This window comes from Manduca sexta, chromosome 25 (assembly GCF_014839805.1).
Source record: "Manduca sexta isolate Smith_Timp_Sample1 chromosome 25, JHU_Msex_v1.0, whole genome shotgun sequence".
NCBI lineage: Eukaryota > Metazoa > Arthropoda > Insecta > Lepidoptera > Sphingidae > Manduca > Manduca sexta.
In genome coordinates this window covers 1,007,685-1,031,504 of record NC_051139.1, presented here as the reverse complement: position 1 = coordinate 1,031,504, position 23,820 = coordinate 1,007,685, and the positions used below count along the sequence as shown (strand labels likewise).

Sequence of the window (23,820 nt, the reverse complement as noted above, 5' to 3'; positions counted from 1 at the left end):
TTAATTAATTTATTGGGTTTTCGAACACGTTTCATCATAGTTTTGAGCCGTGTCCGTTTGTTTTAAATTTCTGGAACTTTAATGTTCGTAAATATGAAACAAAAATACATTCTGGAGATGATACCACTTAGACCAAATTTTCAAGAGTCAGATATTTATCTAGTAAATAAATTCATACTTGACTGAATATGAAAGTGAGATAAATTGACAACTTCATACACACCACTTCAATTTTTAATTCGTTTGTGTTGTACTTTATCCTGGAAATAAATGTTACCTAATAGTTGAACAACACCTCTTTTTAACTAAGCAGCAATTTTAACACAGGAATGCTTCAAACTAACCTTAATATAAATTAATATAAAATTTAAATTAATCAAATATTAATTTTTAATCATAGGGGTAATTTTGATCTTGCATAAATAAATGAAACTAAATGAATAACTCGGCTTAATCAAGTGTCGAACACCACCTCAGTGCCAACTTTGTATTAGTTATTGATAGTAACTATAATTATCCAAGGTGTTTAAAAGCTCAAAAAGCGCTCGCACTTTAATAAAATTGGCTATCTAAACCACGTAAGAGCCCATCAAAAAGCAAAAGAACAAATTAGATTCCCAGTCGTAGGTGAACATGCCTGTCCACTTTTTTCCATCGTCGTCGCCGAAATCGGCTTGGAAGATATTATCATCACCTTCATCAGCGGGTTTTACATGATAAGNGAGATATATAGGTAGCCCAAATAATCCCTTCCTCATCACTTTTTCTTTATGACTAGTAGCGCTTTTACAATGTGTTGGGAATTGTATGCCGTCGCTCTCTTTTAGATATTATTATTGGAATAATCAAATAGACATATCACCATACAAGACAACGACTTATTACCAAATAGTAATAATTTTGGAGCACAAATTTAGTCCTGATGTCCGGTCTATACTAACTATACTGTTTAATGTTTTTGTTTTAACTGGTCAAAGTCAAATTGTCATAATTACCACCTAGAAACAATAAAGTAGGTCTTTGCCTGAATGTTCATTGCCTAATCTATCACATTCTCAAAGATCACAGTAATTAATCAAAGTAGAAAGTGAAGTTCTACTCACTGATTTAGTCACGACAACTTTATGTTTACGACTATCGGAAATTCGCCATCATTAATCCGATGAGTTTTTTGCGAACAAAATTTATTTGGTCAAGTTGTGCTTAGGACTTGAGTTTAGCGTGCAATAAAATGTGGGAATCTATGATAGTTAACGTCATCGAGACAGGGTTAAGATTGATTTGTGTTTCATGAAGGATTCATTGCCTTTAACTATAGAGAGCCTCATCAGGTTGAAGTTCGTGCTGTAGCACCTATTTGGGCTGAAGACCTAGGTCGAGAAACTTTATGTAGATTTTCTGGTGACCTTTAAATTTTTTACATCAGGCAGGCGGTCATTAGTTAATAATACCTATAACAGATCCTTTCTGCAAAATGGTTGAAATGTATGATATGCCGACGCCATATTATACTAGCACAAGAGTCAATTAAAACAGAAATAACCTGATGGTAAAGTATAGTTTAAATGTCAAAAAAATACAGTTCAGTAACTCGCTTAATGTATCAGTTTTCTAAAACCCTGTCTAAGCTATGCTATAGAGATGCGAAATATCAGACTTCAAATTGGTGTAATATGTGCGTTATTTTTTACTTAGTGTTAAGAATATTTTAAAGGCTGATTATATAAAAATCCGTAATATAAATTATAACCTCACCGTCACTGAATATGGAGCTGATCTATTTTATTCGTGTACTTAAGAATTTTAATTTATTTTTTATGTGACACACTTGACAACGCTTTCCTCGGAGTTGCTAAGATTGAATTCAATCTGGCTTTTTGAATTAGTTATAATTTCCAGGTGCCTGTCTCAGTGTAGTTGAATTGCGTACGGGGTCGGATACGACTGTGGCACTAAAGTCCTAGGTTCGATTCCGGGGTCCAGCCAAAAATAAATGTGACTGGTTTTTTCCATCCTAAAATTACTTACTTGCAGCTCGGAGTTAAGGAATTGGCGATGTGATACCCCCGTGCCTCGGAAAGCAATGAAAATGAAAATGTCGGATTGCCATCCCACCGAGTCCGGTCTAATAGTCATTAGAGTGAAGGAACAGAGAATGCACCTGTGTATTGCGCACAAACTTGTGCACTATAATGTCTCTTAAATTTCCTAGTAGGACAAGTGTTTGTCTAAAAATCTTCGTCTAAAGTGTCAAAAAATTAATGTACTCAACTTTTGCAGTGTCACTCAGCACCAACGACTGACGCACCTTTTACAGCACGAGTGTCCATGTGTTACAATATCCAGCAAGATCAGCGGAATGGCCTTCAAAATCAAATGTCACAAGCAGGGATCATTAAACTTATACCATATATCACGTAATCAATATACAATATTAAAAAGTGTAAAATAAAAATGTTCATCCCACACGATTCTAAATAAATTGCAATATTAACATCGAATAATCAGCCGGGGTCAGTGCACTTTCAATTTAAAAAACATCGTTTCGCAAATCACAGCGCACATTAATCTACCGTATGGCCAGGTTAATTTATGGCCGTCAACTCCGTCAAGTTGTAGGTGAAGATCATGGCTTATGGGTCAGTCGAGCGGCAGTGGTGGGGGTAGGATGGCCGCGCGGTATATAACCGCGGAGAAATGCTCTCACTGCATCCACTCAGCCGTGTCCTCTACACCACAATGGCAGCTAGATTCGTAGTCGCTCTTGCGTTGGTGACCTTGTGCCATGGCTACCCTGCTGGTGAGAATTGACTTTATTATTAAACATTATAAAATTAAATATTTTTGGATTATCAAATATTTCATTTATCGGATTACTGAAAAAATACAAACCTAATTAAATCTTAGTTCAGTTTTACGAGACTAACCAATGTCTAATTTTTAGATGAAGCCACCCGGGACAGTCGCGCTTACTCCATCGGTCAAGCGTACAACAGCAACGGTGGCGTCAGCCAGGCTTCAGCCAACACTAACGGCGGCGTCTCCCAGGCGTTCGGCAGCAGCACCAGCGGCGCGCAGTACGCTCGTGACGGCCTCTACTACCCTGGCCAGGCCATCGCTAAGGCCGAGACCTACGACACCCCCGAGACCGTGTACAGCCCCTCCAAAGCCATCGCTCAGGCGCAGAACGGCGGCGTGTACCAACCCATCCCCATCCCCGGAGCAGTCCTCACTACCTACCAACAGAACTTCGAGGCCCCCATCCTTCCCGGTGGTGTCGCCGCTAAGTCCTCCGCTGTTTCTGACGGTGTGAACGACCAGTCTATCTCCAGCGTCTCTACCAACGGTGCTGGTGACGCTCAATCCTCCGCTCAGACCAAGGGTGTCGCTGGCTACGATGTCACCTCCACCAACACCAAGGCTTCCGGAAATGGTTACGGCTCAGCTGCCTCCAACGCCGTCAACGGTTACAATTCCGCCGTGACCTCCGCCAAGTCCAACGGCTTCGGTTCCGTCGTGTCTAACGCTCAGAGTAACGGTGCCCCCGCCCTGCTCACCCCAGTCGTCCCAAGTGAAGTTGAGCCCTCCGTCATCGACGCTAAGAAGCAGCCCGTACCTACCAGCTACATCCACCCCTACGTACAGTCCGGCTACGGATCTGCCTCTTCCAACGCCAACGTGAACGGCTACGGATCCGCCAGCTCCTCGGCCAAGAGCTCCAATGACAAGGGCATCCACTGGCGCTTCGGAAGCTTCTACGATGGCACCCACACCGGTGCCGTGTACCCCCCATAACGGATACGGTGCCGCCAAGTCGTCGGCCAACACCTCCGGTTACGGCAACGCCAACGCCAACGCCAACGTGAACAACGCCGGCTCCGTCGCCAACTCCGCCGCCAACACCCAGGGCTACGGTAACGCCAAGTCCTCCGCCAACACCCAAGGCTCGCTGTACGGCGGTAGGATCTCCTCCGACGCCCAGACTTCTGGCCACGGCTCCGCCAACTCCTCTGCCAAATCCCACGGCGTGAGCACCGCGTACAAAGTGGCTGACTCGTCCGCCAACAGCTATGGCTACGGCAACGCCCAGGCTAAGGCCACCAGCTCCTAAGCGGCGCCACGGTCTGCATGGCACATAAGCAAGAACATTACGACGACTTTTGGTACACCGAAAACTTGTCTTGATGTATTTGCTGGGCGTTAATACGCTCTATTTATTTATTTATTATGTTCCAGTGTGCATTTATTTCTCTAAATATGTAAAATCGCTGCCATGAAAATATTCCGAAACAATAAAAGCTTTTCATATCTCAAAAACTCTTTATTTTATTCCCTTACTTTAATACTCAATAGACATTATAGTAATACAATTTCAACACACTTTTTACACAAACCACAATCACAGTTTCCCTGCATGAAGGGCTTGAGGTACATGTGGAAGCTGCGGTTGACGGGCTCTTTGTTGAGAGGACTCTTCAGTGCCTCCTCCATCAGACGCTCGTACACGCGACCGTCGTACGCGCCGAGGGTCGAGTTCAGGATCTGAAAAATAACCAATAACACACGTAGCTGTAGCCGCAATAAAATAGCAATAAAATTTCAATATAATAAGTACATATACAGGAATAAATAGTAAATCTTAATTCAAATAAGATTAATCAGTGACCACTATACAATAAAAAAGTAACAATTATTTTATCTATATTACCAACAACGATAAAAGAATATATTTTATAAGGACTTATACACACCTCATCTCTAAAATCGAATGCGTCGACCAAACCAATCGCATTCGGCCGTATCTTCTGCAGAAGATCTTCGTAAATGCGCTGCAGTTGTCGAACATCATCTTCACTTATTGGTGTGTACTGGAACAAACCAAATACACATTTTACTAGAATGTCAGGTCCATCGTGCGTTATTGACCGTCTGATTATACTCTATTGAGGTGTCTATTTCCCCATCACACAGAATTAATTATAAATAGTTGTGTTTCAGTTTAAAAAATATTGCTTTATATTTAGCGGATACAGTATCTACTCATCACGGCTTACGAATAATAATATTATTCTATTAAATCAAAAATATTAATTTAATTATCATTTAATTTTTTTCTTTTTAAACGAATTCATATATCATTTTTAAGATAGCTGTTGGCAATGGTAGGATAAATTTGGTTTCAGACACGCCATGCCATGGCACAAGTGCTACTATTTCTTTAGTAATATTATAAAACGCTGTCTGATTCCTGCACTTGTGTAAAGCACTACCATTTTTTAAGGTTGAATCTGAAGTTCCACTCACCCTCCAAGTGGTGTTAGCAATAATGCGTCTTATCCCCGTGAAAAAAAGAAAAAATGTTTTAATCTGAAATGACGAAGATCATACTGCATGACATCTGTGTAGCCACCTTGCCGTCATATCCCTAAGCTAATGGAATCAAATCCAATTCTTGTATTCATTATATCTCTACAACAAATACCTGGCTGGCATAGTTGTATTGCATACGCAATATTCTTAGGACCCATGTTCAAATGCCGGTCGACCAAAGTGATATTGGATTTTTCTGAGTATTAGTCCGGAATTTGTAATTTATGCCCTATTTGGTGGAATGACGTCAGCATCATGGGAGGTAACAAGCGGGTGCACTTCGTGCATCTCTGCCTACCACTTCGGGAATAAAAGGGTAACACTGGTTTCTTTGTTTATTCGCTCAACAGCAAATATGTTTTGTCTCGACTGGAAAACACCCATGATGCATTCCGACTCGCGTTCCTTGGTCCGTTCTATGCCATAAAGTATTTGACAGAACGTAACAAGCAAGTCGCGTTTAAAACAATAGAAATTGGTATACAGAATATCATTCCACGCTCATTTCATGATAAGAAAACACGACAGAGTTACGAGCTTACATTGTCATAGAAAATAAAGCCCCTATATATTTACATCTAGTAAGACAAGCCTGCATAATCCTGGCGATCATTGAGATGCTATAAAAATTCGATCAAAGCTATCATGGCAAATACTAAAGCCACTTTCCTAATTACAAACCAATTAACTGTAAGCGGTCGGCACAAATACTTTCTTTTTTACATAGTGCTCTAGAAATATGAGCCCCGTTTCCCAAACGAACTGACTGGTCCACATTGTAGATCAATATCTACTGACAGTTGTATTGAACTGGTCATTTTTTTCATAGACTGTTGACCCCTATCGGTTTAGTTTACCGTAAGAGACCTTAAGGTCATTTGTTGCAAAAAGTTATTTTGGTATATTAATTTATTTCCGCCACAAAAACTGTTGGATCACGAGCTAACAGTCGACTGGAAGCAAAAAACGTATGATCAGATTAAACACATATGGTTATAGGATATATTTTACATAGGTCTCTTGTACGATAGAGTTCATTTATTCACCACCTTTCTGGCTTCAAATGTCGTGCCGATATTGTATTCAATTTCAAGGGACTAATAAATCAATGCAATTGACTTTAATGAGTATAATCACGCCTTTATCCTTAAAGAGCTAGACAGAGAGGTAACTGATACTCCTTACCGCGCGTGTAGTCTCTGCTGTGATAGAATATAAACCTATTGCCATATTGACGATACAATTCTATACCGGGTGTTAAATAGAAAGTATTGCGTGAACAAGCATTACAAAGATAATAACTTGCAAAATATAATAGGCCGGCATAATTGTGTCTACTGGCGTGGGATAATCACCCATTATCGGTCAATATTCTGTTTACACCCCGCTTCGCTCACCATCACGTGCATTAGGTACACTGCCGCGTCCGTATAGACAAAAAAAAATCACGCGTCCTGAGGATCGAACCCAGAACCTGTGTCATCAAATACTGTCTGTACAACAATGAAGTCATCGTATTAAATATAACAATATTTTATAATTCATAGTTCTGGCTTGCTACTGTTTTTGGATGATTCCCAGCAGGGGATTTTGATGTCCTATTAGTTTTAATATTTATAACCGATATCGTCTTTCATCGAAATTTCGACCAATTTCATTTTGTTTATCGAAATTTAAATAACTATGTAATCAAGTGACATTGAACTTAACTTAAAGCTTTGAACGTGGTCGAAATATTCTCGTTTGATTAATTTATTCGTTTTATAACGTAACATATATTATTTTCTGACATAATGACATCATTCACAATAGGTAACATTGTAGCCAGTGTAACTACTGGACATAATAAGACTTAACATCTCATGTCTCAGGATGGCGAGCGCAGCGGAATACCGAACAATACTTTGTAATTTAAGGTGTTGAATGATGTTTCTATTGTTTTTTGGCGGTCGTATTGCTTACCATCAGGCGAACGGTAAGCTCGTCTCGTCATTCAAGGCAATATAAAAAAGGTCTCAGTCCATTTAGAGTCGTCGCAGTAAATTTCCTTCTTATTTATATATTCCTAATAGCCATTAATTTACCCATTTTACATATTTACGGCACATCATAGTTTAAAAAAATTATTGCTCTTTTTTGTTATTAATAAAGCAGTTAAATTTTCATTGTTGAATTGTTAAATTATTAATTATACAGGCACTAATTTATACAACGAATACAGAAATTAAATAATAAATTATAGATATTTATGTTTAACAGCGAGAAATTTAATTGATTTCGTAAGATATATTTATGTATACATATGAATATATTAGCATTTTTTGCTAATTGGATCATGAATTTAAACCCATAAACTTGTTTTATAGGAAACGAAAAACAAACCTTTTTATGGCGAATTAAAGGAAATGTAAATCATTCAAAATGATTTTTATAAATAATAACAATAAAGTCAAAAGCCAGGTGCAGAAGGCAGTATTGTTGGACACGTCACGCATTTTGAAGGTATTCCTTGTTTTAAATCCCTAACCACCGGTGGCTTAGCTCTTGAGCCTCGTCATCGGAGTGTGATTTATTTTTTATTCATATTTTTCAACGCTTTAATATTTTTAAGATATTTATAAAATTTGTCAAATAAAAATAAATAAAAGTTGGTAAAATATTGACCTCAACGCTTTTGCATATATTTATCATAGTGGTTAGCAGTTTGGGAGCTGTAGTCCATGTTCAAGATCGGTGGTCACCACTAACAATTAGCTAAAGCAGCACCCTGCTCGTCCACTTTAATTGACCATAAAAAACCGCAAAGGAAAATTTTAATTAATTAATTTATGTTCTACAACTGTGAGAATAGAATTATAACATGTATATTGCAGATATAATGCCGCTAGCAAGAACTTATAACTAAGACAAAAGAAAAGGTTTTTCAATTACTATCTTCAAGCCCTAAAGCGTATGATATTTTTAAGTGATGGTTGGAGTGTCTTTAGAACAGATAAAAACGTCACAAATTTAACTTATAACCTTAGATATGTCCGTTAATATATTTATTCAACAACTCTTTAATTTTAGGTAATTAACAACTACTTGTAAGTCTTGAAAACGTTTCGAATATGGGCAATGTATTGATACACAAAGGCCTTTCTTCGCGTCATTTAGAATTAACAACAGGTAACAAAGTTTTTCTACGAAATTACAGATAATAATGAATATCTTAACGCTAATAAATAATTCTATAGGTTCGTTTCTTGTGAAAATTAACACATATTATTATGGTTATAAAATACAATAACTGTTTGGATAGTATAAACCGCGGGTCGTCCGCTGACCCGCCCGGCGCTATCGTAGCGATAGACATCCGTCAGGCGACTTGATTGTTTCGTCAGTTGGAAAAAAAATCTATATAAATATTCGTCTGAGTACATACCACCACCTTGACTTAATGTTATAATAATAGATTGCATTATCATGCATTTTTGTAGTGCTTGAATATTTAAGAGCTTCATTTATATATAGGCATGCATAGATATGCCAGCGGTTGAACATAATTTAGTGTTTTGTACTTGCTCGGAAAGAAACCCCACGGCACTTGATGGTAAGTGGAGTGGAGTCCAATAGAATAACGACTGATGAAAGATGATTAAGTACATTTCGGCAGTCGACATAATTATGCCGGCCTGTACACAGAATGAATATACACAGACTGATCCCGGACCGGAACAAACTTACGTGGGCCACTATGGCGGGTTTACCTTGTGTATGGTGGTCGCTATCCCAGCTAAGCACATTTGTCTACACCGTCTATGGCACAATCCATACGCTTTCGGCCAAACATGTCCCATAAAAAAATAAAAACAAATAAAACTAGTAAGTAAATGGGAGGTAAATCAACCAATCATCATTTAAATGGAAAATAAAAAATCAAGATATCCACGGAAACATAATTCCAAACATATTACACGAATTCTTTAAATGTTCGCATAGAGAATTATTTATGGTTTTAATCCAAAGAGATCTGTTTTATTAGGTCTCTCATCCTGCCCATCCGAAACTAGTTTGAAGGATGAAGTCACCAGATGTTGCACCACATTTCGTACCTATTCTCAGCTCGTTGAACTATACAATCAGTAAGATACCGTGTAATATTCCAAAGTATGTATAATTATATTTGAATTTACCTATTTTTCAAGTTTCATCAAATACTTGAGTTAACCGTGGAGGTGGTGTGATAAACTCACCCTATATGAAACGGAAATAAGAATCATTGGATTATCTAGTGCCTTAATATAAGTATATGTACATACATTGATACAAGTTTTAATTTAAAAACCTAAGATGAGTTATTAAATCGAAGTATTATAACTCTCAGTAGTTCGGTACTGCTATAGGTATGACTAGGGTGGTACTGGAGATACCCAAATAATGACCGTAGACCCTAAAGGAGCGTTGCAATGACCAAACCAAGTTTGAGGTCTACATGAGCGGACAGATATGAAATTCCTCACCGAACGTATAAAAGGCTACTGCGCTATCTCAGCAAAATAAGGTGATTACTGCTGCGTACCGGGTAATATTGCAAGATTGTTCTACGGTTGATAGGTCTCTCACATGTGAGAGTCCGTCTGTGTAAATACGACCGCAATGTCTTTTTCGAAGCCAGCAGCAGTATGTATTCATTATTGTATTCTGGTTTGAAGGACATTATAACCAATATAACTACTGGACATAATAAGAATTAACATCTCATATCTCAGGATGACGAGCGCAGTGGAATACCAAATAATACTTTGTAATTCAAGGTGTTGGATGGAGTTTCTACTGTTCATGGGCGGTCGTATTGCTTACCATCAGGCGAACGGCAAGCTAGCCTCGTCATTGAAAGCATTAAAAAAATATAAAAAAAAGAAAGTTTCAATTATCTCTCTCCTATTGTTATTCCCCCTCCTCAATGTGAGCAACGCATCGAAATTTCCTCTGACAACAGTTTCTGGCCAGTCGTTATGACTTGCCCATCTTTGCCTGCGTGACTTGCTTGCTATAAAATCCGTTGGAATTAAATATTATGTGACATTATCCTTATAACGAATCGTAAAACTATAAAGCATAATATTAAGGTAATTGTCGCCTATCAATATATCTTAAAATCGCTTCATCTAATGGTTTATGATGAGACCATAAATAACTTTTTTATGTCCAATAAAAAAGAAATTAAAATTTTGTGATATGTTACTGATAGCAATGGATTGTTGACGTTTTAAAATGAACTAAAACCCGGTATTTTTCATTTTTGGACAGGACGTAAGAATTCAAATAGATTATTTGTACGTATTTAATCAATTCATGCGTCATTCATTAATAGGTAAGGTAAAAAAACCTTCTTACATTCAGAATTTCCATCCTTTTTGTGTTTACCAAGGGTCGTTATGGCATTGCGTTACGAAACGAAAATACATACTTATCTTCTTGAAAATAACGCTTTACAATAAGTCGCTCTCTTAATAAAATAACGACCTATTCCAAAATTGTTAATCTGTGGGTGTCATCCAAAAACGAATTTCTGTTTGCGACCTTTTTTTATTTATGGAGAGAGATATGTTGGGTATTTCTCTTCGGGATATGGTACACAACACCGAGATACGCAGAAGAACCAGTCTACGAAGCATAACCGAAGTCATAGCTCGAAGGAAGTGAAAATGGTCAAGCCACATAAGCCGTACATCGGATGGACGATGGGGGAGCAAGTTACTAGAATGGACGCCAAGAACTGGGCACAGGAACGTGGGGAGGCGGCCGTGAAGATGGACCGACCACATCATTCGGACGGCCGGGAGGGACTGGAGGCTGTATCTAGTTTCATTAATATATTGAAAATAATAAATACAACTAACATATCTCAATATGTCATCCTATTAATTTTAAGCTTTCATCAAAATGGAAATCACATTTTATAGCTCATTTGATTGAGTCGACCATTTATTGACATTTAGTAATTTACAAGCTAACAAATTTCGTAAACGGTAAACCAAATTAGGTTTTAAACATAAAAATAAATTCAAAAATCACAAAAAGGATTCAAAACTAAAATACGGTCCCGTGTTATCTTATCAACCAATTAAGTTCAAATTATGTATTCGTTCCCACTTAAAATCGTTGCTACTATATTAAAACTTGACTTTTATATCGCATGTTCTAGATTCCAATATTTTTTTTCGCATAATTTTATTATTTAATAATACGATAAGCAAGTGAGACGAGATATACAATATTGCCTGTCGAAAAATTGGCCATACAAAATTCCTGTAGAGAAATTCTCAGGTATGCAGATTTCCTCACGATGTTTTCCTTCACCATTATTAATTAGTATTAAGAAAAAAATTATACTTGAACAAAAACTCAACAAAAAATTACCATAAAATAGAGAAAAATTGTAAACATGTACCCAGGATGTGAATAATAAATCAATAATTAGGTACAATAAATAATTTCAACGCAAACCTTTGACCGTACAGTTTGTTGACCCGTACAGCTGACTGCTTATGTCATTTTGAAACTAGTTTTTTAAGACATTTAAAAAATGGCGTGCTATAAAAAACAAATGACACAAATTACATACACATAAAACATTTGGAACTGGATTTTAGTTTACACGAGAACTAGTTTAATGTGTTTGATAACAATTTGTTACTTTAAATCGATACTTTAAACTGATCTTAATTTTGATAATGATTTAAAGAAGTAGTTTTTATAATTTCGTTTTCAAGATTGCTAACTACAGTGAAAATTATATAGGTTTATTATAATATAAAGAACGGAGAATCTACATACATTTTATAAACCTATAATTATCTCACAACCCGCATTAATCTTACGTATTACAATAAGGGATAATAATTAACATCTCTCAAGATTCAAAGACGGCCGTATTTAGCTGCACCCATGGACAGCGCCGGCTTTCAATATAGTGGGGAAAGGGTAGAACTCAATTATTAATCTAGGAGGTGGGCAAAGCGAAAATTAGGTTATCCCATTTATTGAACACTGGTACATGCAAAATGTACTAGTGTTCAATAAACTAGTGTTAAATATAGAGAGAGTGGGGGCTGTTTCCCCCTCAAGCGTCACCAATGGTTGCACCTTCAGTAACACAGAGCTAATGTTCTGATTAACTTTATAAAGTCAATGTCCAGGATGTTATATCTGCCAGTTTCTAACATGAAGTGTGAGTTTTTGCGCGATCCTTAATTTTTGTAACAGTACCTGTCCAGATAATCAGCGCCATTGTCCATGATCTATTATCTTCGGTCAGTGGTTTGCTATCTGTCCATCGAAAAACGGAACCATTTACCGTTTCAAAAATTACTTACGTTTTAAAAATAGAATCTTCTGGATTATCGTTTGACGGTTTGGTTTCAAATTAGCCGAGCAAGAAAACGCTACAGACATAGAAGGTGTGCTGCTCAGTGTCCTTATCTAGATGGTTAAGGAATTTGAGAGAAAGAGATCGTAAGTCTCATAAAATGTACCATAATATTTTCCTACTAAATGCTACAGTCGCGACTTTTCGAAGTCTTTTTGGCGTTCCAAATGAGTCCAAGCTTACACAAGCCCAAAAATATTACTGATCTACCGGTTTTCTAGTTTTAATAGGTTGTTACTAAAACTATGAGCCGTTTTGATTTATTATGGTATCTTGAGACCATACCACCCACGACACAGATGATGTATGTATCAAAACTGAATTAAAGATTTGATAATATTTGAAATTTATTACACCGAAACCGAACGTATAAATCTTTTCACACCAAATATTATGTCTAAAAATAATTTTCAAACAGTTTATTAGTTTTTTTTTGTTTTTGAAAAATGATAATTTATAATTTTTTATACAAACACTAATCATACAGTCATAACATGCTAATGTACTAATATTGTGTGGGGGCTACAGCAACCCTAAACATTATGTATTAACCCCAAGGGTTGACATCAGACTGGCGGCCTGCCATGTGTGCATAAGTGCGTTGATTACTCGTCGAAATAGGGTAAAGGCAGGAGAAGAGAAGAGACTGCCATCACATGCAGTAAGCGAAGTGGGATCTAAATTAATTGTTGACCTACGAAAAATGATTACCCTTCGCCCGACCCGTTCGAGAACAAATATAATCAGACAGATACCGCGACACTCTTCCGTGGACCACTATGGAGGGTTTAACATCTTATGTACGGTGGTCGCTATCCAGGCGGAGAAAAAATCCTATCAATAACAGGCTATGAGTATATAACCTAAAATAGACAGAGAAAGATAGGTAAACACACTACAGTATTTTTGCCATAAAGCTTGGATTTGGATAACCTCGGGTATGAGACACCAGATTGCCATTTTAACCAAACCATACAACATAATAACATTCGCAATAAATACTAGAGAAACACTCACGCTGTTATAATGTTAACGTTTTGTAATATTTTAACATAAAATTATAAACATAGCGTTGTAATGATGTTACGCTCATGTAAATGTGGAAATTAGACAGAGATTTCCAAATGGGAGCGTCGACCCAAAACATATCAGTTGAACGATTTGTATTTAAATATTTTTAAAATAATCGCATCAGGTTTATTGATGGAAATAGTTATATAGCTTCACTAGGTATTGCTCGCGACTCCGTCCGTGTAAATGGCCTTTATAATAAAGAGTTCTACGAGCCTGAACTCTACATCTTGATCAAAAAGTATACTAAACGAGTGTCGTTGCTGCTGTTTATGGAATGACGCAGCACTCACCAATAGGTAAACGACTGATCAATGACCAGTTCAAACGAGAATTATTAACAATGCTTTCAAACATAGATGATATTTAAACCTTTATTGTATTTTACTAGTCTACCCTTATAGGTCAACGTAATTTAGCTCTGCAGAGCCTTCTCTAAGCTAGTTATCATTGTTTACATCTGGATCATCCATTGGGGCGGAAAAGTTATGGAGTGGTGACCACGAACCGGAAGACGCAGCATAGGCAGCTCCCCCACGAGATGGACCGACCTGGTGAGGGTCGCCGGAGTCTGATGGATGACAGCGGCCCAGAACCGGTCCCTGTGGCGCTCAATGCCTATGTCCAGCAGTGGACGATTCCCGGCCGAAATTATGATGATGATGACTGGATCTGAGGCATTTGCCTTTATTACTTACCAACAGAAGGTCTCTGAGTTTTTCCAACGCCCAGTATATAGCATGCAGTTGAACCATTTGGTTTAAAACGTTCTTCACCGGAGGAGATAAGGTTGCCGCAGTCCTCTCTATCTCCGCTTTGTAAGTCGACAGTATAACTGATCTGCAGTGAGCCTGAAATATTAAGTTAAAAGTTGTTGCGTACTTATTGGAACAGTCATTTATATTTGCATTATTTTATGTGTTTAGTAATCAAAATTTGGGGGCGGGAAAACGACACTTGTTTTAAGAAAATATTTTTTAATAAAAAAGCTTTTAAGAAACATTTGATTTTTCCTCTTTCGTATACAACAGCTCTTTGTTCAAAGAAGTCAAAGAAATTTCTTTTGAATGCTTTTTCAAGTCTAAAATGTATATTTTTTTATCACAAACATTAGTCTCAACATGGGGATGAACTTCGACCTTTTATTTTATAACCGGCTGGGCTCTCTTTGCGACTAAGAACGCTAAAAACTTTCAGTTCAAGAGTTTATAATAAACGCTAACCTCTGAAACAGCGACGAGTTGCACTGACGTTTTGTTCCAAGCATCCTCGGGCGACAACCCTGACTTCATGTATTTCTTCAAATTGGCAACGGTTGACGCTAGCTTACTGCCAAAAAAAAATGCAATTGCTATAGAATAAATACGAAGGTGTATTGTTTCGTCCTTTTTACGCACGCCAACAGATTTACTTAATTTGACTCGTTAAAAGTTGTACCATATAACGGAGGTAGCATAAAAATCCCAATGTTAAAGACACACGAAACAAAATGGCGGAAATTTATAGTCGCGTCAAACATTTACTAAATTAATCACTTGTCAACTAAGTTAATGGAATTAAATATTTTTTTTCAAATCCATAAAATGTTAAACAATATTTGGATTCAATAAATTTTTACTTTTTCTCTGTTTCCACCAGAGAAGATTAGAAAAGAAATTTTCATGATTGGTTTAAAGGTATAAAGAAGGTACAGTGTAATACAAATACATTTCGTTTTTTTATTTTCTTGAGCGCCGAAAATTTTGTCAATTAGATTAGTACATACACGTTTAGAACCTACGTTAGTAGCTAGATATTTGTCTAAGATACAAGCGTAGTCCAAACTGGGGTTTAATCGAAACAATTATCATTTTTGATAGTTGTTTGTATTTGTCAAAGAGTTCTGAGATTATATAGAGCGACATTGGAAAGATTGTCATACAAAATTTTGCGATGGTTATTTAATCTACCGTGAAATAGCAAAACATCAATGTAAAATACTTCATATTTTGTCCATATCATGATTTGCACGTTTTTAATGCGAATATTAACATATTTTTTGTAAATATATTATTTTTGTATTAATATCTGAGGACGCTGTGACATGTCATACGGACAATTCAAATAAGACAGCGAATTATTACCAATTGGTAATAACTTTTGGAACAAAGATATGGCCCTGATGTCCAGTCTATAACTGGCTATATAGTTTAATGTCATTAGTTTTTGTAAACACTATCTATACAGCGATGAGTGACTTTTTCTTAGAAAATTTACGTTTTACTTTAATATTAAGAAAACATGACTAAGTCACGAGTAAAAGTTAGTGGTTTATAAATTAAAACCACTTATCTAGTCAGTATGATGCAGATCATAAAAACTTTATGCTACATTAAATCATAGACGATTATTACTTTAAAAAGACGTCAGTTTTTGATTGACATGATTATAAATATGCGATATTATTATGTGTCAAAATGTGAATTCTTTTACTATGACGAGCGCAGTGCTGCACCTCAGAGTGCTTTCAACTTTGTATTTAAATGTTCAAGTGGTGTTGCTATTGTTCATTGGTTATCGTCACTCTTACTATGAGCGACTTGATTGTATCCTCATACTTCTTTATATAAAAAATACGGTAGTGTACATATACCCATTACTTTCGCTGAAACCCACCAGAAGGACCAAACCTTTCACTATTCACTCGTCATGACTCTACATCCTCTCGGTTTTATTATGAAAAGTCTTTTTCTCTACAGGAATCCCTAAATCCCTGTAGCGATTCATGGCGGTACTTGTACGACTCCAGCGCATTTTTTTTAGGAAATCAGATTATAAAATTCTATTATTTACCATGAAAGCAAATTACCAGGAAAAAAGTGGCATATGTGTTAAACTAGTACTTAGTTTACCCATGTTCACAAATTTCATGCAAATCCTTTCTAATCATTCAAACATTTTAACTAATTAAAATATAATTTTATTATTAATAAAATAGTAAGATGGCGAAATATGCTTTATTTCCCAGCGAATGAACAATAACAAAGTAATAAATTTTTACCAAAAATAAACGCTATAAATTATGCTTGTGTGCATACTGTAGAACTTACATTTATTAAAAATGATATGTTTTTCACGCCGTACACAAAATCGTCCGTCCATCGGTGGTTATACCGTGGTAAAAACAATTTCTGCTAAGCACTAATACGTAAACTTAGCTATGTGACTTAGCAGTGTGTATATGACGAGGATAATAATTAAAAAATAAAAATTATTTAATAATTAGTTTAAATAGATACTGTTTCTTTAATTGTTACTGTGATTATATATTTTTATATGCTTTTTATAGTGTAGACCGCTATATATTTTCAATGATACCAGAAAAATCATAGATTACTTATATAAAGGATAATAGCTGAAAGCTGCTAGCATTGAGTTTCACGCTAATGGGTACGAAATAACCTATTTTGAAAAAATATATCAGAAATTTAAATATACTTAAACACATACGGAAACCTAAAGACGAGATAGAAATGATTTAAGACTATGCTAAACGGCTGTTTTTCTAAGAAATAATGTTATCTTACCCCGCTGCAACTTTTTGGAAGCCTTTGATGATCCCGTCGACAGAGTTGTCCCATTTCAACAAACTTTTGTCTTTTAAGTAAGACATGGTTAAGCTTAGTGGCTGTCCTTTGGTTATCTGTTCCCACTCCTTCACCAAATACCTGTAAAAATATAATATCATTGGTATTTTTAATGTTTTATTAAACATATTAAATATTTTTACGTTTGTACTTCGAATAATGAAAGCCCAATTTATTCATCATTGTTTCGATAATTATGTATTACCCCTCCTTAATTATAATTCAGGGGCCTTATTCTCTATCCCGCACGTTATTTTAACAGTGTGTAACAAGCACGTAACACAACGCATCATGTTTAGGACTATAGAAATTTGGCTTACAGAATACCATTCCACGCACATTTCCCGAAGATAACATGACACGGCCGCGTTACGCGTTTACACTATCATACAGAATAAGGGCCCTGGTATGGCCTCAAAAGAACGCCATCTAGTGATGGTTTTATTGACTACTTAGTTCATTGACTTATTTATATTGTTGCAACATAGGCATTCGTTTTACTTAATAAAGAATCATGAGTTTTTATAACACCTTTCATAATCTAATATGTGACTTTATGATACAACTGAGCAATCTAATAAGCACTTGAGCACTAATTACTTGTTTTATAAGTAGCGTCTGATCGCAATCAATAGCAATTGTGATCTTAAACCAATGTGCCATTTTTTTGATATAAAACATGAATTTAAGAGATACAACTTAATTTACTCAAAACTTGTATTTTTAGTACACTGCACTTAACTCTGGGTAATCCATTTCTTATTGTAATGTTAATGTATTACCTGAATCATTAATTATCAATACTAGGCAAATTCCTCTAGTCAGTTTTAAACAACAATTAAAATCATTCAAACAAATACCTCGCAGTCTGCAGCATGAGAACCGTATTCTCCCCTTCGTACGTGCAGGCGGCTGTCGCCAGCCCATACATCTGGTGCAGATTGGATGACAGCATGTACCCATGTCCGCCGCAAGCGAGGCGACATCTCTCCACCATGGACGCGGCGTCTGATGTGCTCACCGCCTTGAGACAGCACGCGAGGGCGTGCAGCTGTGGGTATTTGCTCAAGTGAATATATAGGCGTTTTAGTCGTATAACAACATTGAACAGATTAGGTTTAAATGCTTTTTTCATTAACCTTCTATTCTAAAAGACCCTTTTGCGTGTTAACCTGCATACCAATAACATTAAATTTTACTAATTAATCCAATTGAAAGTGATAAGAAAATCTTAGAATTTGCCTGCCGTAATGACTAGACATGTCACACAATAAATTACTAGTGATTCTCGACTCAACTACAACATTATAAAATATTTATAGAAAATGAGTTACGTAACTGACTATAATTACTACCAACTAACTTTTCCATCTATCTTACTAGATCAAGGCGAAACTATATTACTAACCTCAGGCAAATTATCAGCTCTACCAGCCTCTATATCCTTAGTAACTTTCTCGTAGAGGTTCCACAACCAGTTGGCAGTGGTGCTGATGGCGTGGCTCTGTGCCACAGCTATGAACAGCTTGTGCTGTTGCGTCACGTAGTCTAGGATCTGAGGCTCTGGAGCACTGAATAATTTAAAGAAAACTTTTAAATGGGGCCATATTTTTTTTTATTTATTTATTTATACATATAACACTGTAACAGTTAATACTAATGCGATGTTATACAGACTTAATCAACATTTGGTTTCAACACATCTATGAACCATTTCTGTGAATTCCCGTAGGTTGCATATACGAGTACATATATCCAAGCTCTGTGATATTATATTGAGCAATCGTATGGCCCATAACAAAGGCTCAAACCTCAGTACATTTATTCGTGGTGTTTGGAGGCAGAACAGATGTTTAAATCTGTAAATTAATCTGCATTCTAGGCCGTCTTCTATGCCGAAAGATGTTATGTTTTACACTCCTACTGTTCTAGTTATAGCAAAGTAAATCAAAAGAAGTTTTATAATATTAAATTCCATAGTTTATGAATAGGGGACCGTCCTGTGTCTGATTTTGTACATTATTCTATATGTAATGGTTAATAATACAAAAAGAAACCCTTCTGCGAAAACTGCATTACAATTGTTTAAAAAATGAGCCAGTAATTCATATTTCAAATATTACTATGTGCCGAAGTGGGCGCGTAGGGGCGATATCGCTTCATCTCTTTCTTTCACACGCGTCGTAATGCCCGATGACGTCACACGTGGGTATTGCGCCTCTTTTCTGTAGCTTGTTACTTACCCCTTCTACCGAAATTAAAAGACTTAAGTATAACTTGTTGATTTTTTGCCAGATTTAAATAATTCTTTCCGTGTTATAATTTATATAACGTAAATATTTGATAATAATAAAGAACAAAAATGAGTCCGGTCCCCTATTTATAGTATTTTTTCTATAAGAAAAATATAAATATATCGTAAATGATAACTGACATGAGATAAAATGTACTATCAGACGAATGTAAACCTAAGCCTGAAGCAATAAGTGAACAGCATCTCCACGAGACTACATAAACATATTTTTAGAGTCACGTATATGGCACTCTCGTTGACTATCTCTCTCGTTTCTCAAACAAACAAATAACTGTTCTTTTAAATTATTGTAAGTACAATAATCTCACCCAGGAGTGATTTCCGACTGCCTCCTCACTGCGGAGTACCTGATGGCCACCGTCGCCGCCTTCGCGAGCTGAGTGGCCATGCTCTTCACTATCATCACTCGCACGTACACCATGGTGCTGTACGTCAACTTGCTGTTGGAGGATCTCTTGAAGGTACCGTCCTGAAATACCACGGATTTTATAATCAATACAGTTATTAATAAATAGCTTTTAATTGTTTGTGTATATCGCATTCATGGCTCTCCTTTCATTTACGTTTCGGAATTATTGGAAATTTCAACTAAACAAGACTTAGAATCATGTGATAAGTATATAATTCAATTTGCACATCAAATATAACCCAAATATTTTTTAATAGTCAGCCAACGATATAGCGATAGTATACCGTGAAAAAAACCTGAACATCTGTTATTAATTAAAATAAATTATTTTTTTCCAACTCGTGGTAGTTCCAAAAACTACTTGGCAAGAAAAAATTCTTCTAACTAATTTTATTTGCCAATACTTGCATTTATACTCTGTACATATACACCTTAACAGTGGTAACCTTAACGACGTCACTTCAACCCTTATATCCAATCATAAATCTCCGCCTACCTTCAAAACCTGCGCGTTCTTCATCAACATCCTATCCCTAGGAATTCGATGATGGTCAAATCCAAGGAAACCATTATTGACAGTATTGAAGCCAAGTTTCGCGCCGATTTCACCAAGTTTGATTCCCGGTAGAGGCATATGTGTATTCTCATCCCGGAGTTGTACGATAAACGGCTGGATTCCACAACTCTTTTTATTTATATATAAATGAGCCATCACGACGCAGTAGTTGGCTGTATGTGCCACTGAAAAAAATATGTCAAATCAAACTACCGATAAATCGGTCCCACAAAAATCGGTTAAAATAATACAAAAGCGGAATTACGCGTACAATATTCATACTAACAATTGCCGGGCCACCATTTGTACGAAGTGAGGGTAGGGCTGTGTAGGATGAATTCCTCAGTCTTTGGGTCGTATGTGGCGGTTGTCTCCAAACCTCGGATGAATGTTCCATGACCGAGCTCCGTCTGAAATTATTACTACAATTTATATTATCTTTATTTAGTGTCATTTCAAGAACTCAACTTCACATACTAGTGCAATGGCAAAGTAGACCAAGAATAGGGGAATCACACTTTGCCAAATAGTAGCACTTTTCTAGCCGTATTTATTTATTTCATTTGGGATAATAAACAGTTGTACAACAAAATTTACATACGGTTGTTACTGTATCAACATTCAATATGTACATAAGTGTACAGCTCACAAACTTATCCACAGTTTACTACAAAGATAACAACAAATTGCCGTAGCTCTATACTAAATTAAAAATAAAAGAAACATAAATAAAAAAGATACCTGCGCGTATGTTCCAATAATTTCCATATTTATAGCTCTCTTTAACCAGTATTTTTTTTGCTCTTGACTCGCCTGTCCGACCAATGTTGGTATGAACATGGAAAAATGCAGGGAGAATGGCGAATTATCTTTAAAAACGGCTGAAGCTATGGTACTTCCGAAGTATGCCCTAGAATAAAAAAGAGAATATCATAAACTAATACTTTTATAACTTATAATGACGCGAATGGAGTGATAGTTTATACTACTACTACAAGGTTCTGACAAATTTAGACTTTTAGATGGGACCATTGTGTCTAAGGAATTTTTAAAGGTATACTGTTGGTAATGTGTGTGGCCCATTAAGTCCACATCCAGGTCGAAAATGTTACGGTCAGTGTGGCAATCATCCTCTTAAATTTTTTCCTGAAGACGATTTTTAAACTATAATATACGTATTCCATAAATATTACTTACCTCGCCCTTTCCATTTCCGAATGATTTGGATCCAATAACTTTTGTATCGTTTTGAAAAACAAGACGGCCTTACGTATCGCATTCTCATATTTTTCTTTGTGACTTAAATATTCCTCTGGAACTTCGTCTAGCAGACCTTTTACGCTAAGAACTTTAATTTCTGAAAAATAAAAATTTGTGTGGATATTTTGCCCAGTGGATCTTACAGAGGCCCAAAACATGTCTGTAGTGTTAATCAAAAGGCCCCTGCTATCAAGGCACCTAAACTAGGGTTGCCAGATCCAGGCTGATCATTTCCTGGACATTTTTGGGGCCACGAACGGAATCAGAGTTTTGGTCTTTGGTCCGAGACTAAACTAAGTAGGAATTACCTAGAACTATTGGTTGATGAAAAAACTGGACAGCAAAATAAAATTACTGGACACGGGACAACATGCAAAATTCCGGGACAATCCCGGAAATCCCGGCCATCTGGCAACCCTAACCTAAACGCATCCTTAACTCTACGTAGCATTGTAGACCCAAAGTTTATTGCAAAACAAATGCATAAACAAAGTTAGTAAAAAACCTAACTGTAGTAATTTATAAAGTCGTAAAAAATAGTTTACCAACACTTTATCCTTATTGTCTACACACAACACAATAAGGATAAAATGAAGAGATACTTAGTAACAACTTCGTCAGTAATATCTGTTTATAATATAAACATCATCATCATCATCAGCCTGTATTTCTGTCCAGTGCTGGACTTAAGGCTCTTACAATATGCGCCATTTTACCTTGTCTTCGAACTGTCGCGTCCAGTTCTTGCCAGCGACCTTTCGCAGATCGTCACTCCATCTAGCTGGAGGGGTGCTACACTACGTTTACGGAGTCTTGGCCGAATATAAACATACAGAATTATAATACCAAAAAGCATATTATGTAACTCACCCAATTCTCTCCTCTTTCGCGTGACCTCTACCCCTCCATCGAGATAATTCGTCAATTCCTCCACATTAAAGTCACATTTATTTCGCTCCCTCTGAATATCTTCGTTCACTTTCATTGTAATGTTACGAAACTACGCTGTATACACAAATTGACTTCGAAACACGATCAAAACATACAACTTAGTAAAAATCTTTAGTTCAGTGCAACATTTAATTCATAACCTCGCTGATTGTTTATGATATAATTGCACTCATACGAACAGTGTAGATCGGTCACTCACACAACGCTAGAATAACTGCATTTACGATGAATATCCGCGGGGTATCTACACAGTATTAAGAGGAATGCACTTTCTTTAGTAATAATAGTCCGCTCTTGTTTTACGCTCTGTTGTATATCTAATATCTACAATAAACAGTGTTATCTGAACGAAGTTCGCCATAGCGATGTTTATTTATTTAAAGTAGACATTCGCCTGCGGCTTCGTCTCTATATTTTTTTATTAAAGTAAATAGTCTCTCATGAGCTAATTTTATCACAAAACAGAAGTGTGCATTCTTGTGTTTTAGTTAGTTATTTTACCTCGTTTACTACATTGTACTTAAAACTTTGTAATTTACAGCTCTAGGTCATATTACCCCTGTTAATTAATGTAGTGTTAATTATCAAGAAAACAAATAATAAACATAAATTACCTGATAATAAAACAGTGTTGGAATGTTCAATACTCGCATACCTATCACTGCGGCACGCGTCGCACACATACTATATTATCGTTGCATTTGAACATGTGAAGTCATCCAACAAGTCTAAGTATCTAATGGATTTTATCAATTATCACTTATGTCAACTATTTTGTACTCAGCAGCAAACTATGCCGCAGCAAAGTAGTTATCGCACTCGTAGTCTCGCAATGTTTTAAAATATTCA

At 36.4% G+C, this 23,820-nt stretch overlaps 2 protein-coding genes across 2 annotated transcripts; one reads left to right on the top strand and one right to left on the bottom strand.

Annotated features, from left to right (window-relative positions):
* The first annotated feature begins 2,671 nt into the window (after window positions 1-2,671).
* LOC115453863 lies at window positions 2,672-4,317 on the top strand. Its single transcript, XM_037442903.1, has 2 exons — window positions 2,672-2,800; window positions 2,945-4,317. Exons 1-2 carry the CDS (start codon window positions 2,698-2,700, stop codon window positions 3,793-3,795), a joined length of 954 nt encoding a protein of 317 aa, XP_037298800.1. The 5' UTR covers window positions 2,672-2,697; the 3' UTR covers window positions 3,796-4,317.
* On the bottom strand, window positions 4,301-23,300 carry LOC115453789 (probable peroxisomal acyl-coenzyme A oxidase 1). Its single transcript, XM_037442901.1, has 13 exons — window positions 22,891-23,300; window positions 21,958-22,117; window positions 21,502-21,670; window positions 21,047-21,170; window positions 20,701-20,945; window positions 20,104-20,264; window positions 18,890-19,052; window positions 18,342-18,532; window positions 17,422-17,562; window positions 15,079-15,184; window positions 14,554-14,706; window positions 4,752-4,868; window positions 4,301-4,542 (listed from the first exon to the last, which is right to left on the bottom strand). Exons 1-13 carry the CDS (start codon window positions 23,003-23,005, stop codon window positions 4,357-4,359), a joined length of 2,031 nt encoding a protein of 676 aa, XP_037298798.1. The 5' UTR covers window positions 23,006-23,300; the 3' UTR covers window positions 4,301-4,356.
* Between the last annotated feature and the right edge of the window lie 520 nt (window positions 23,301-23,820).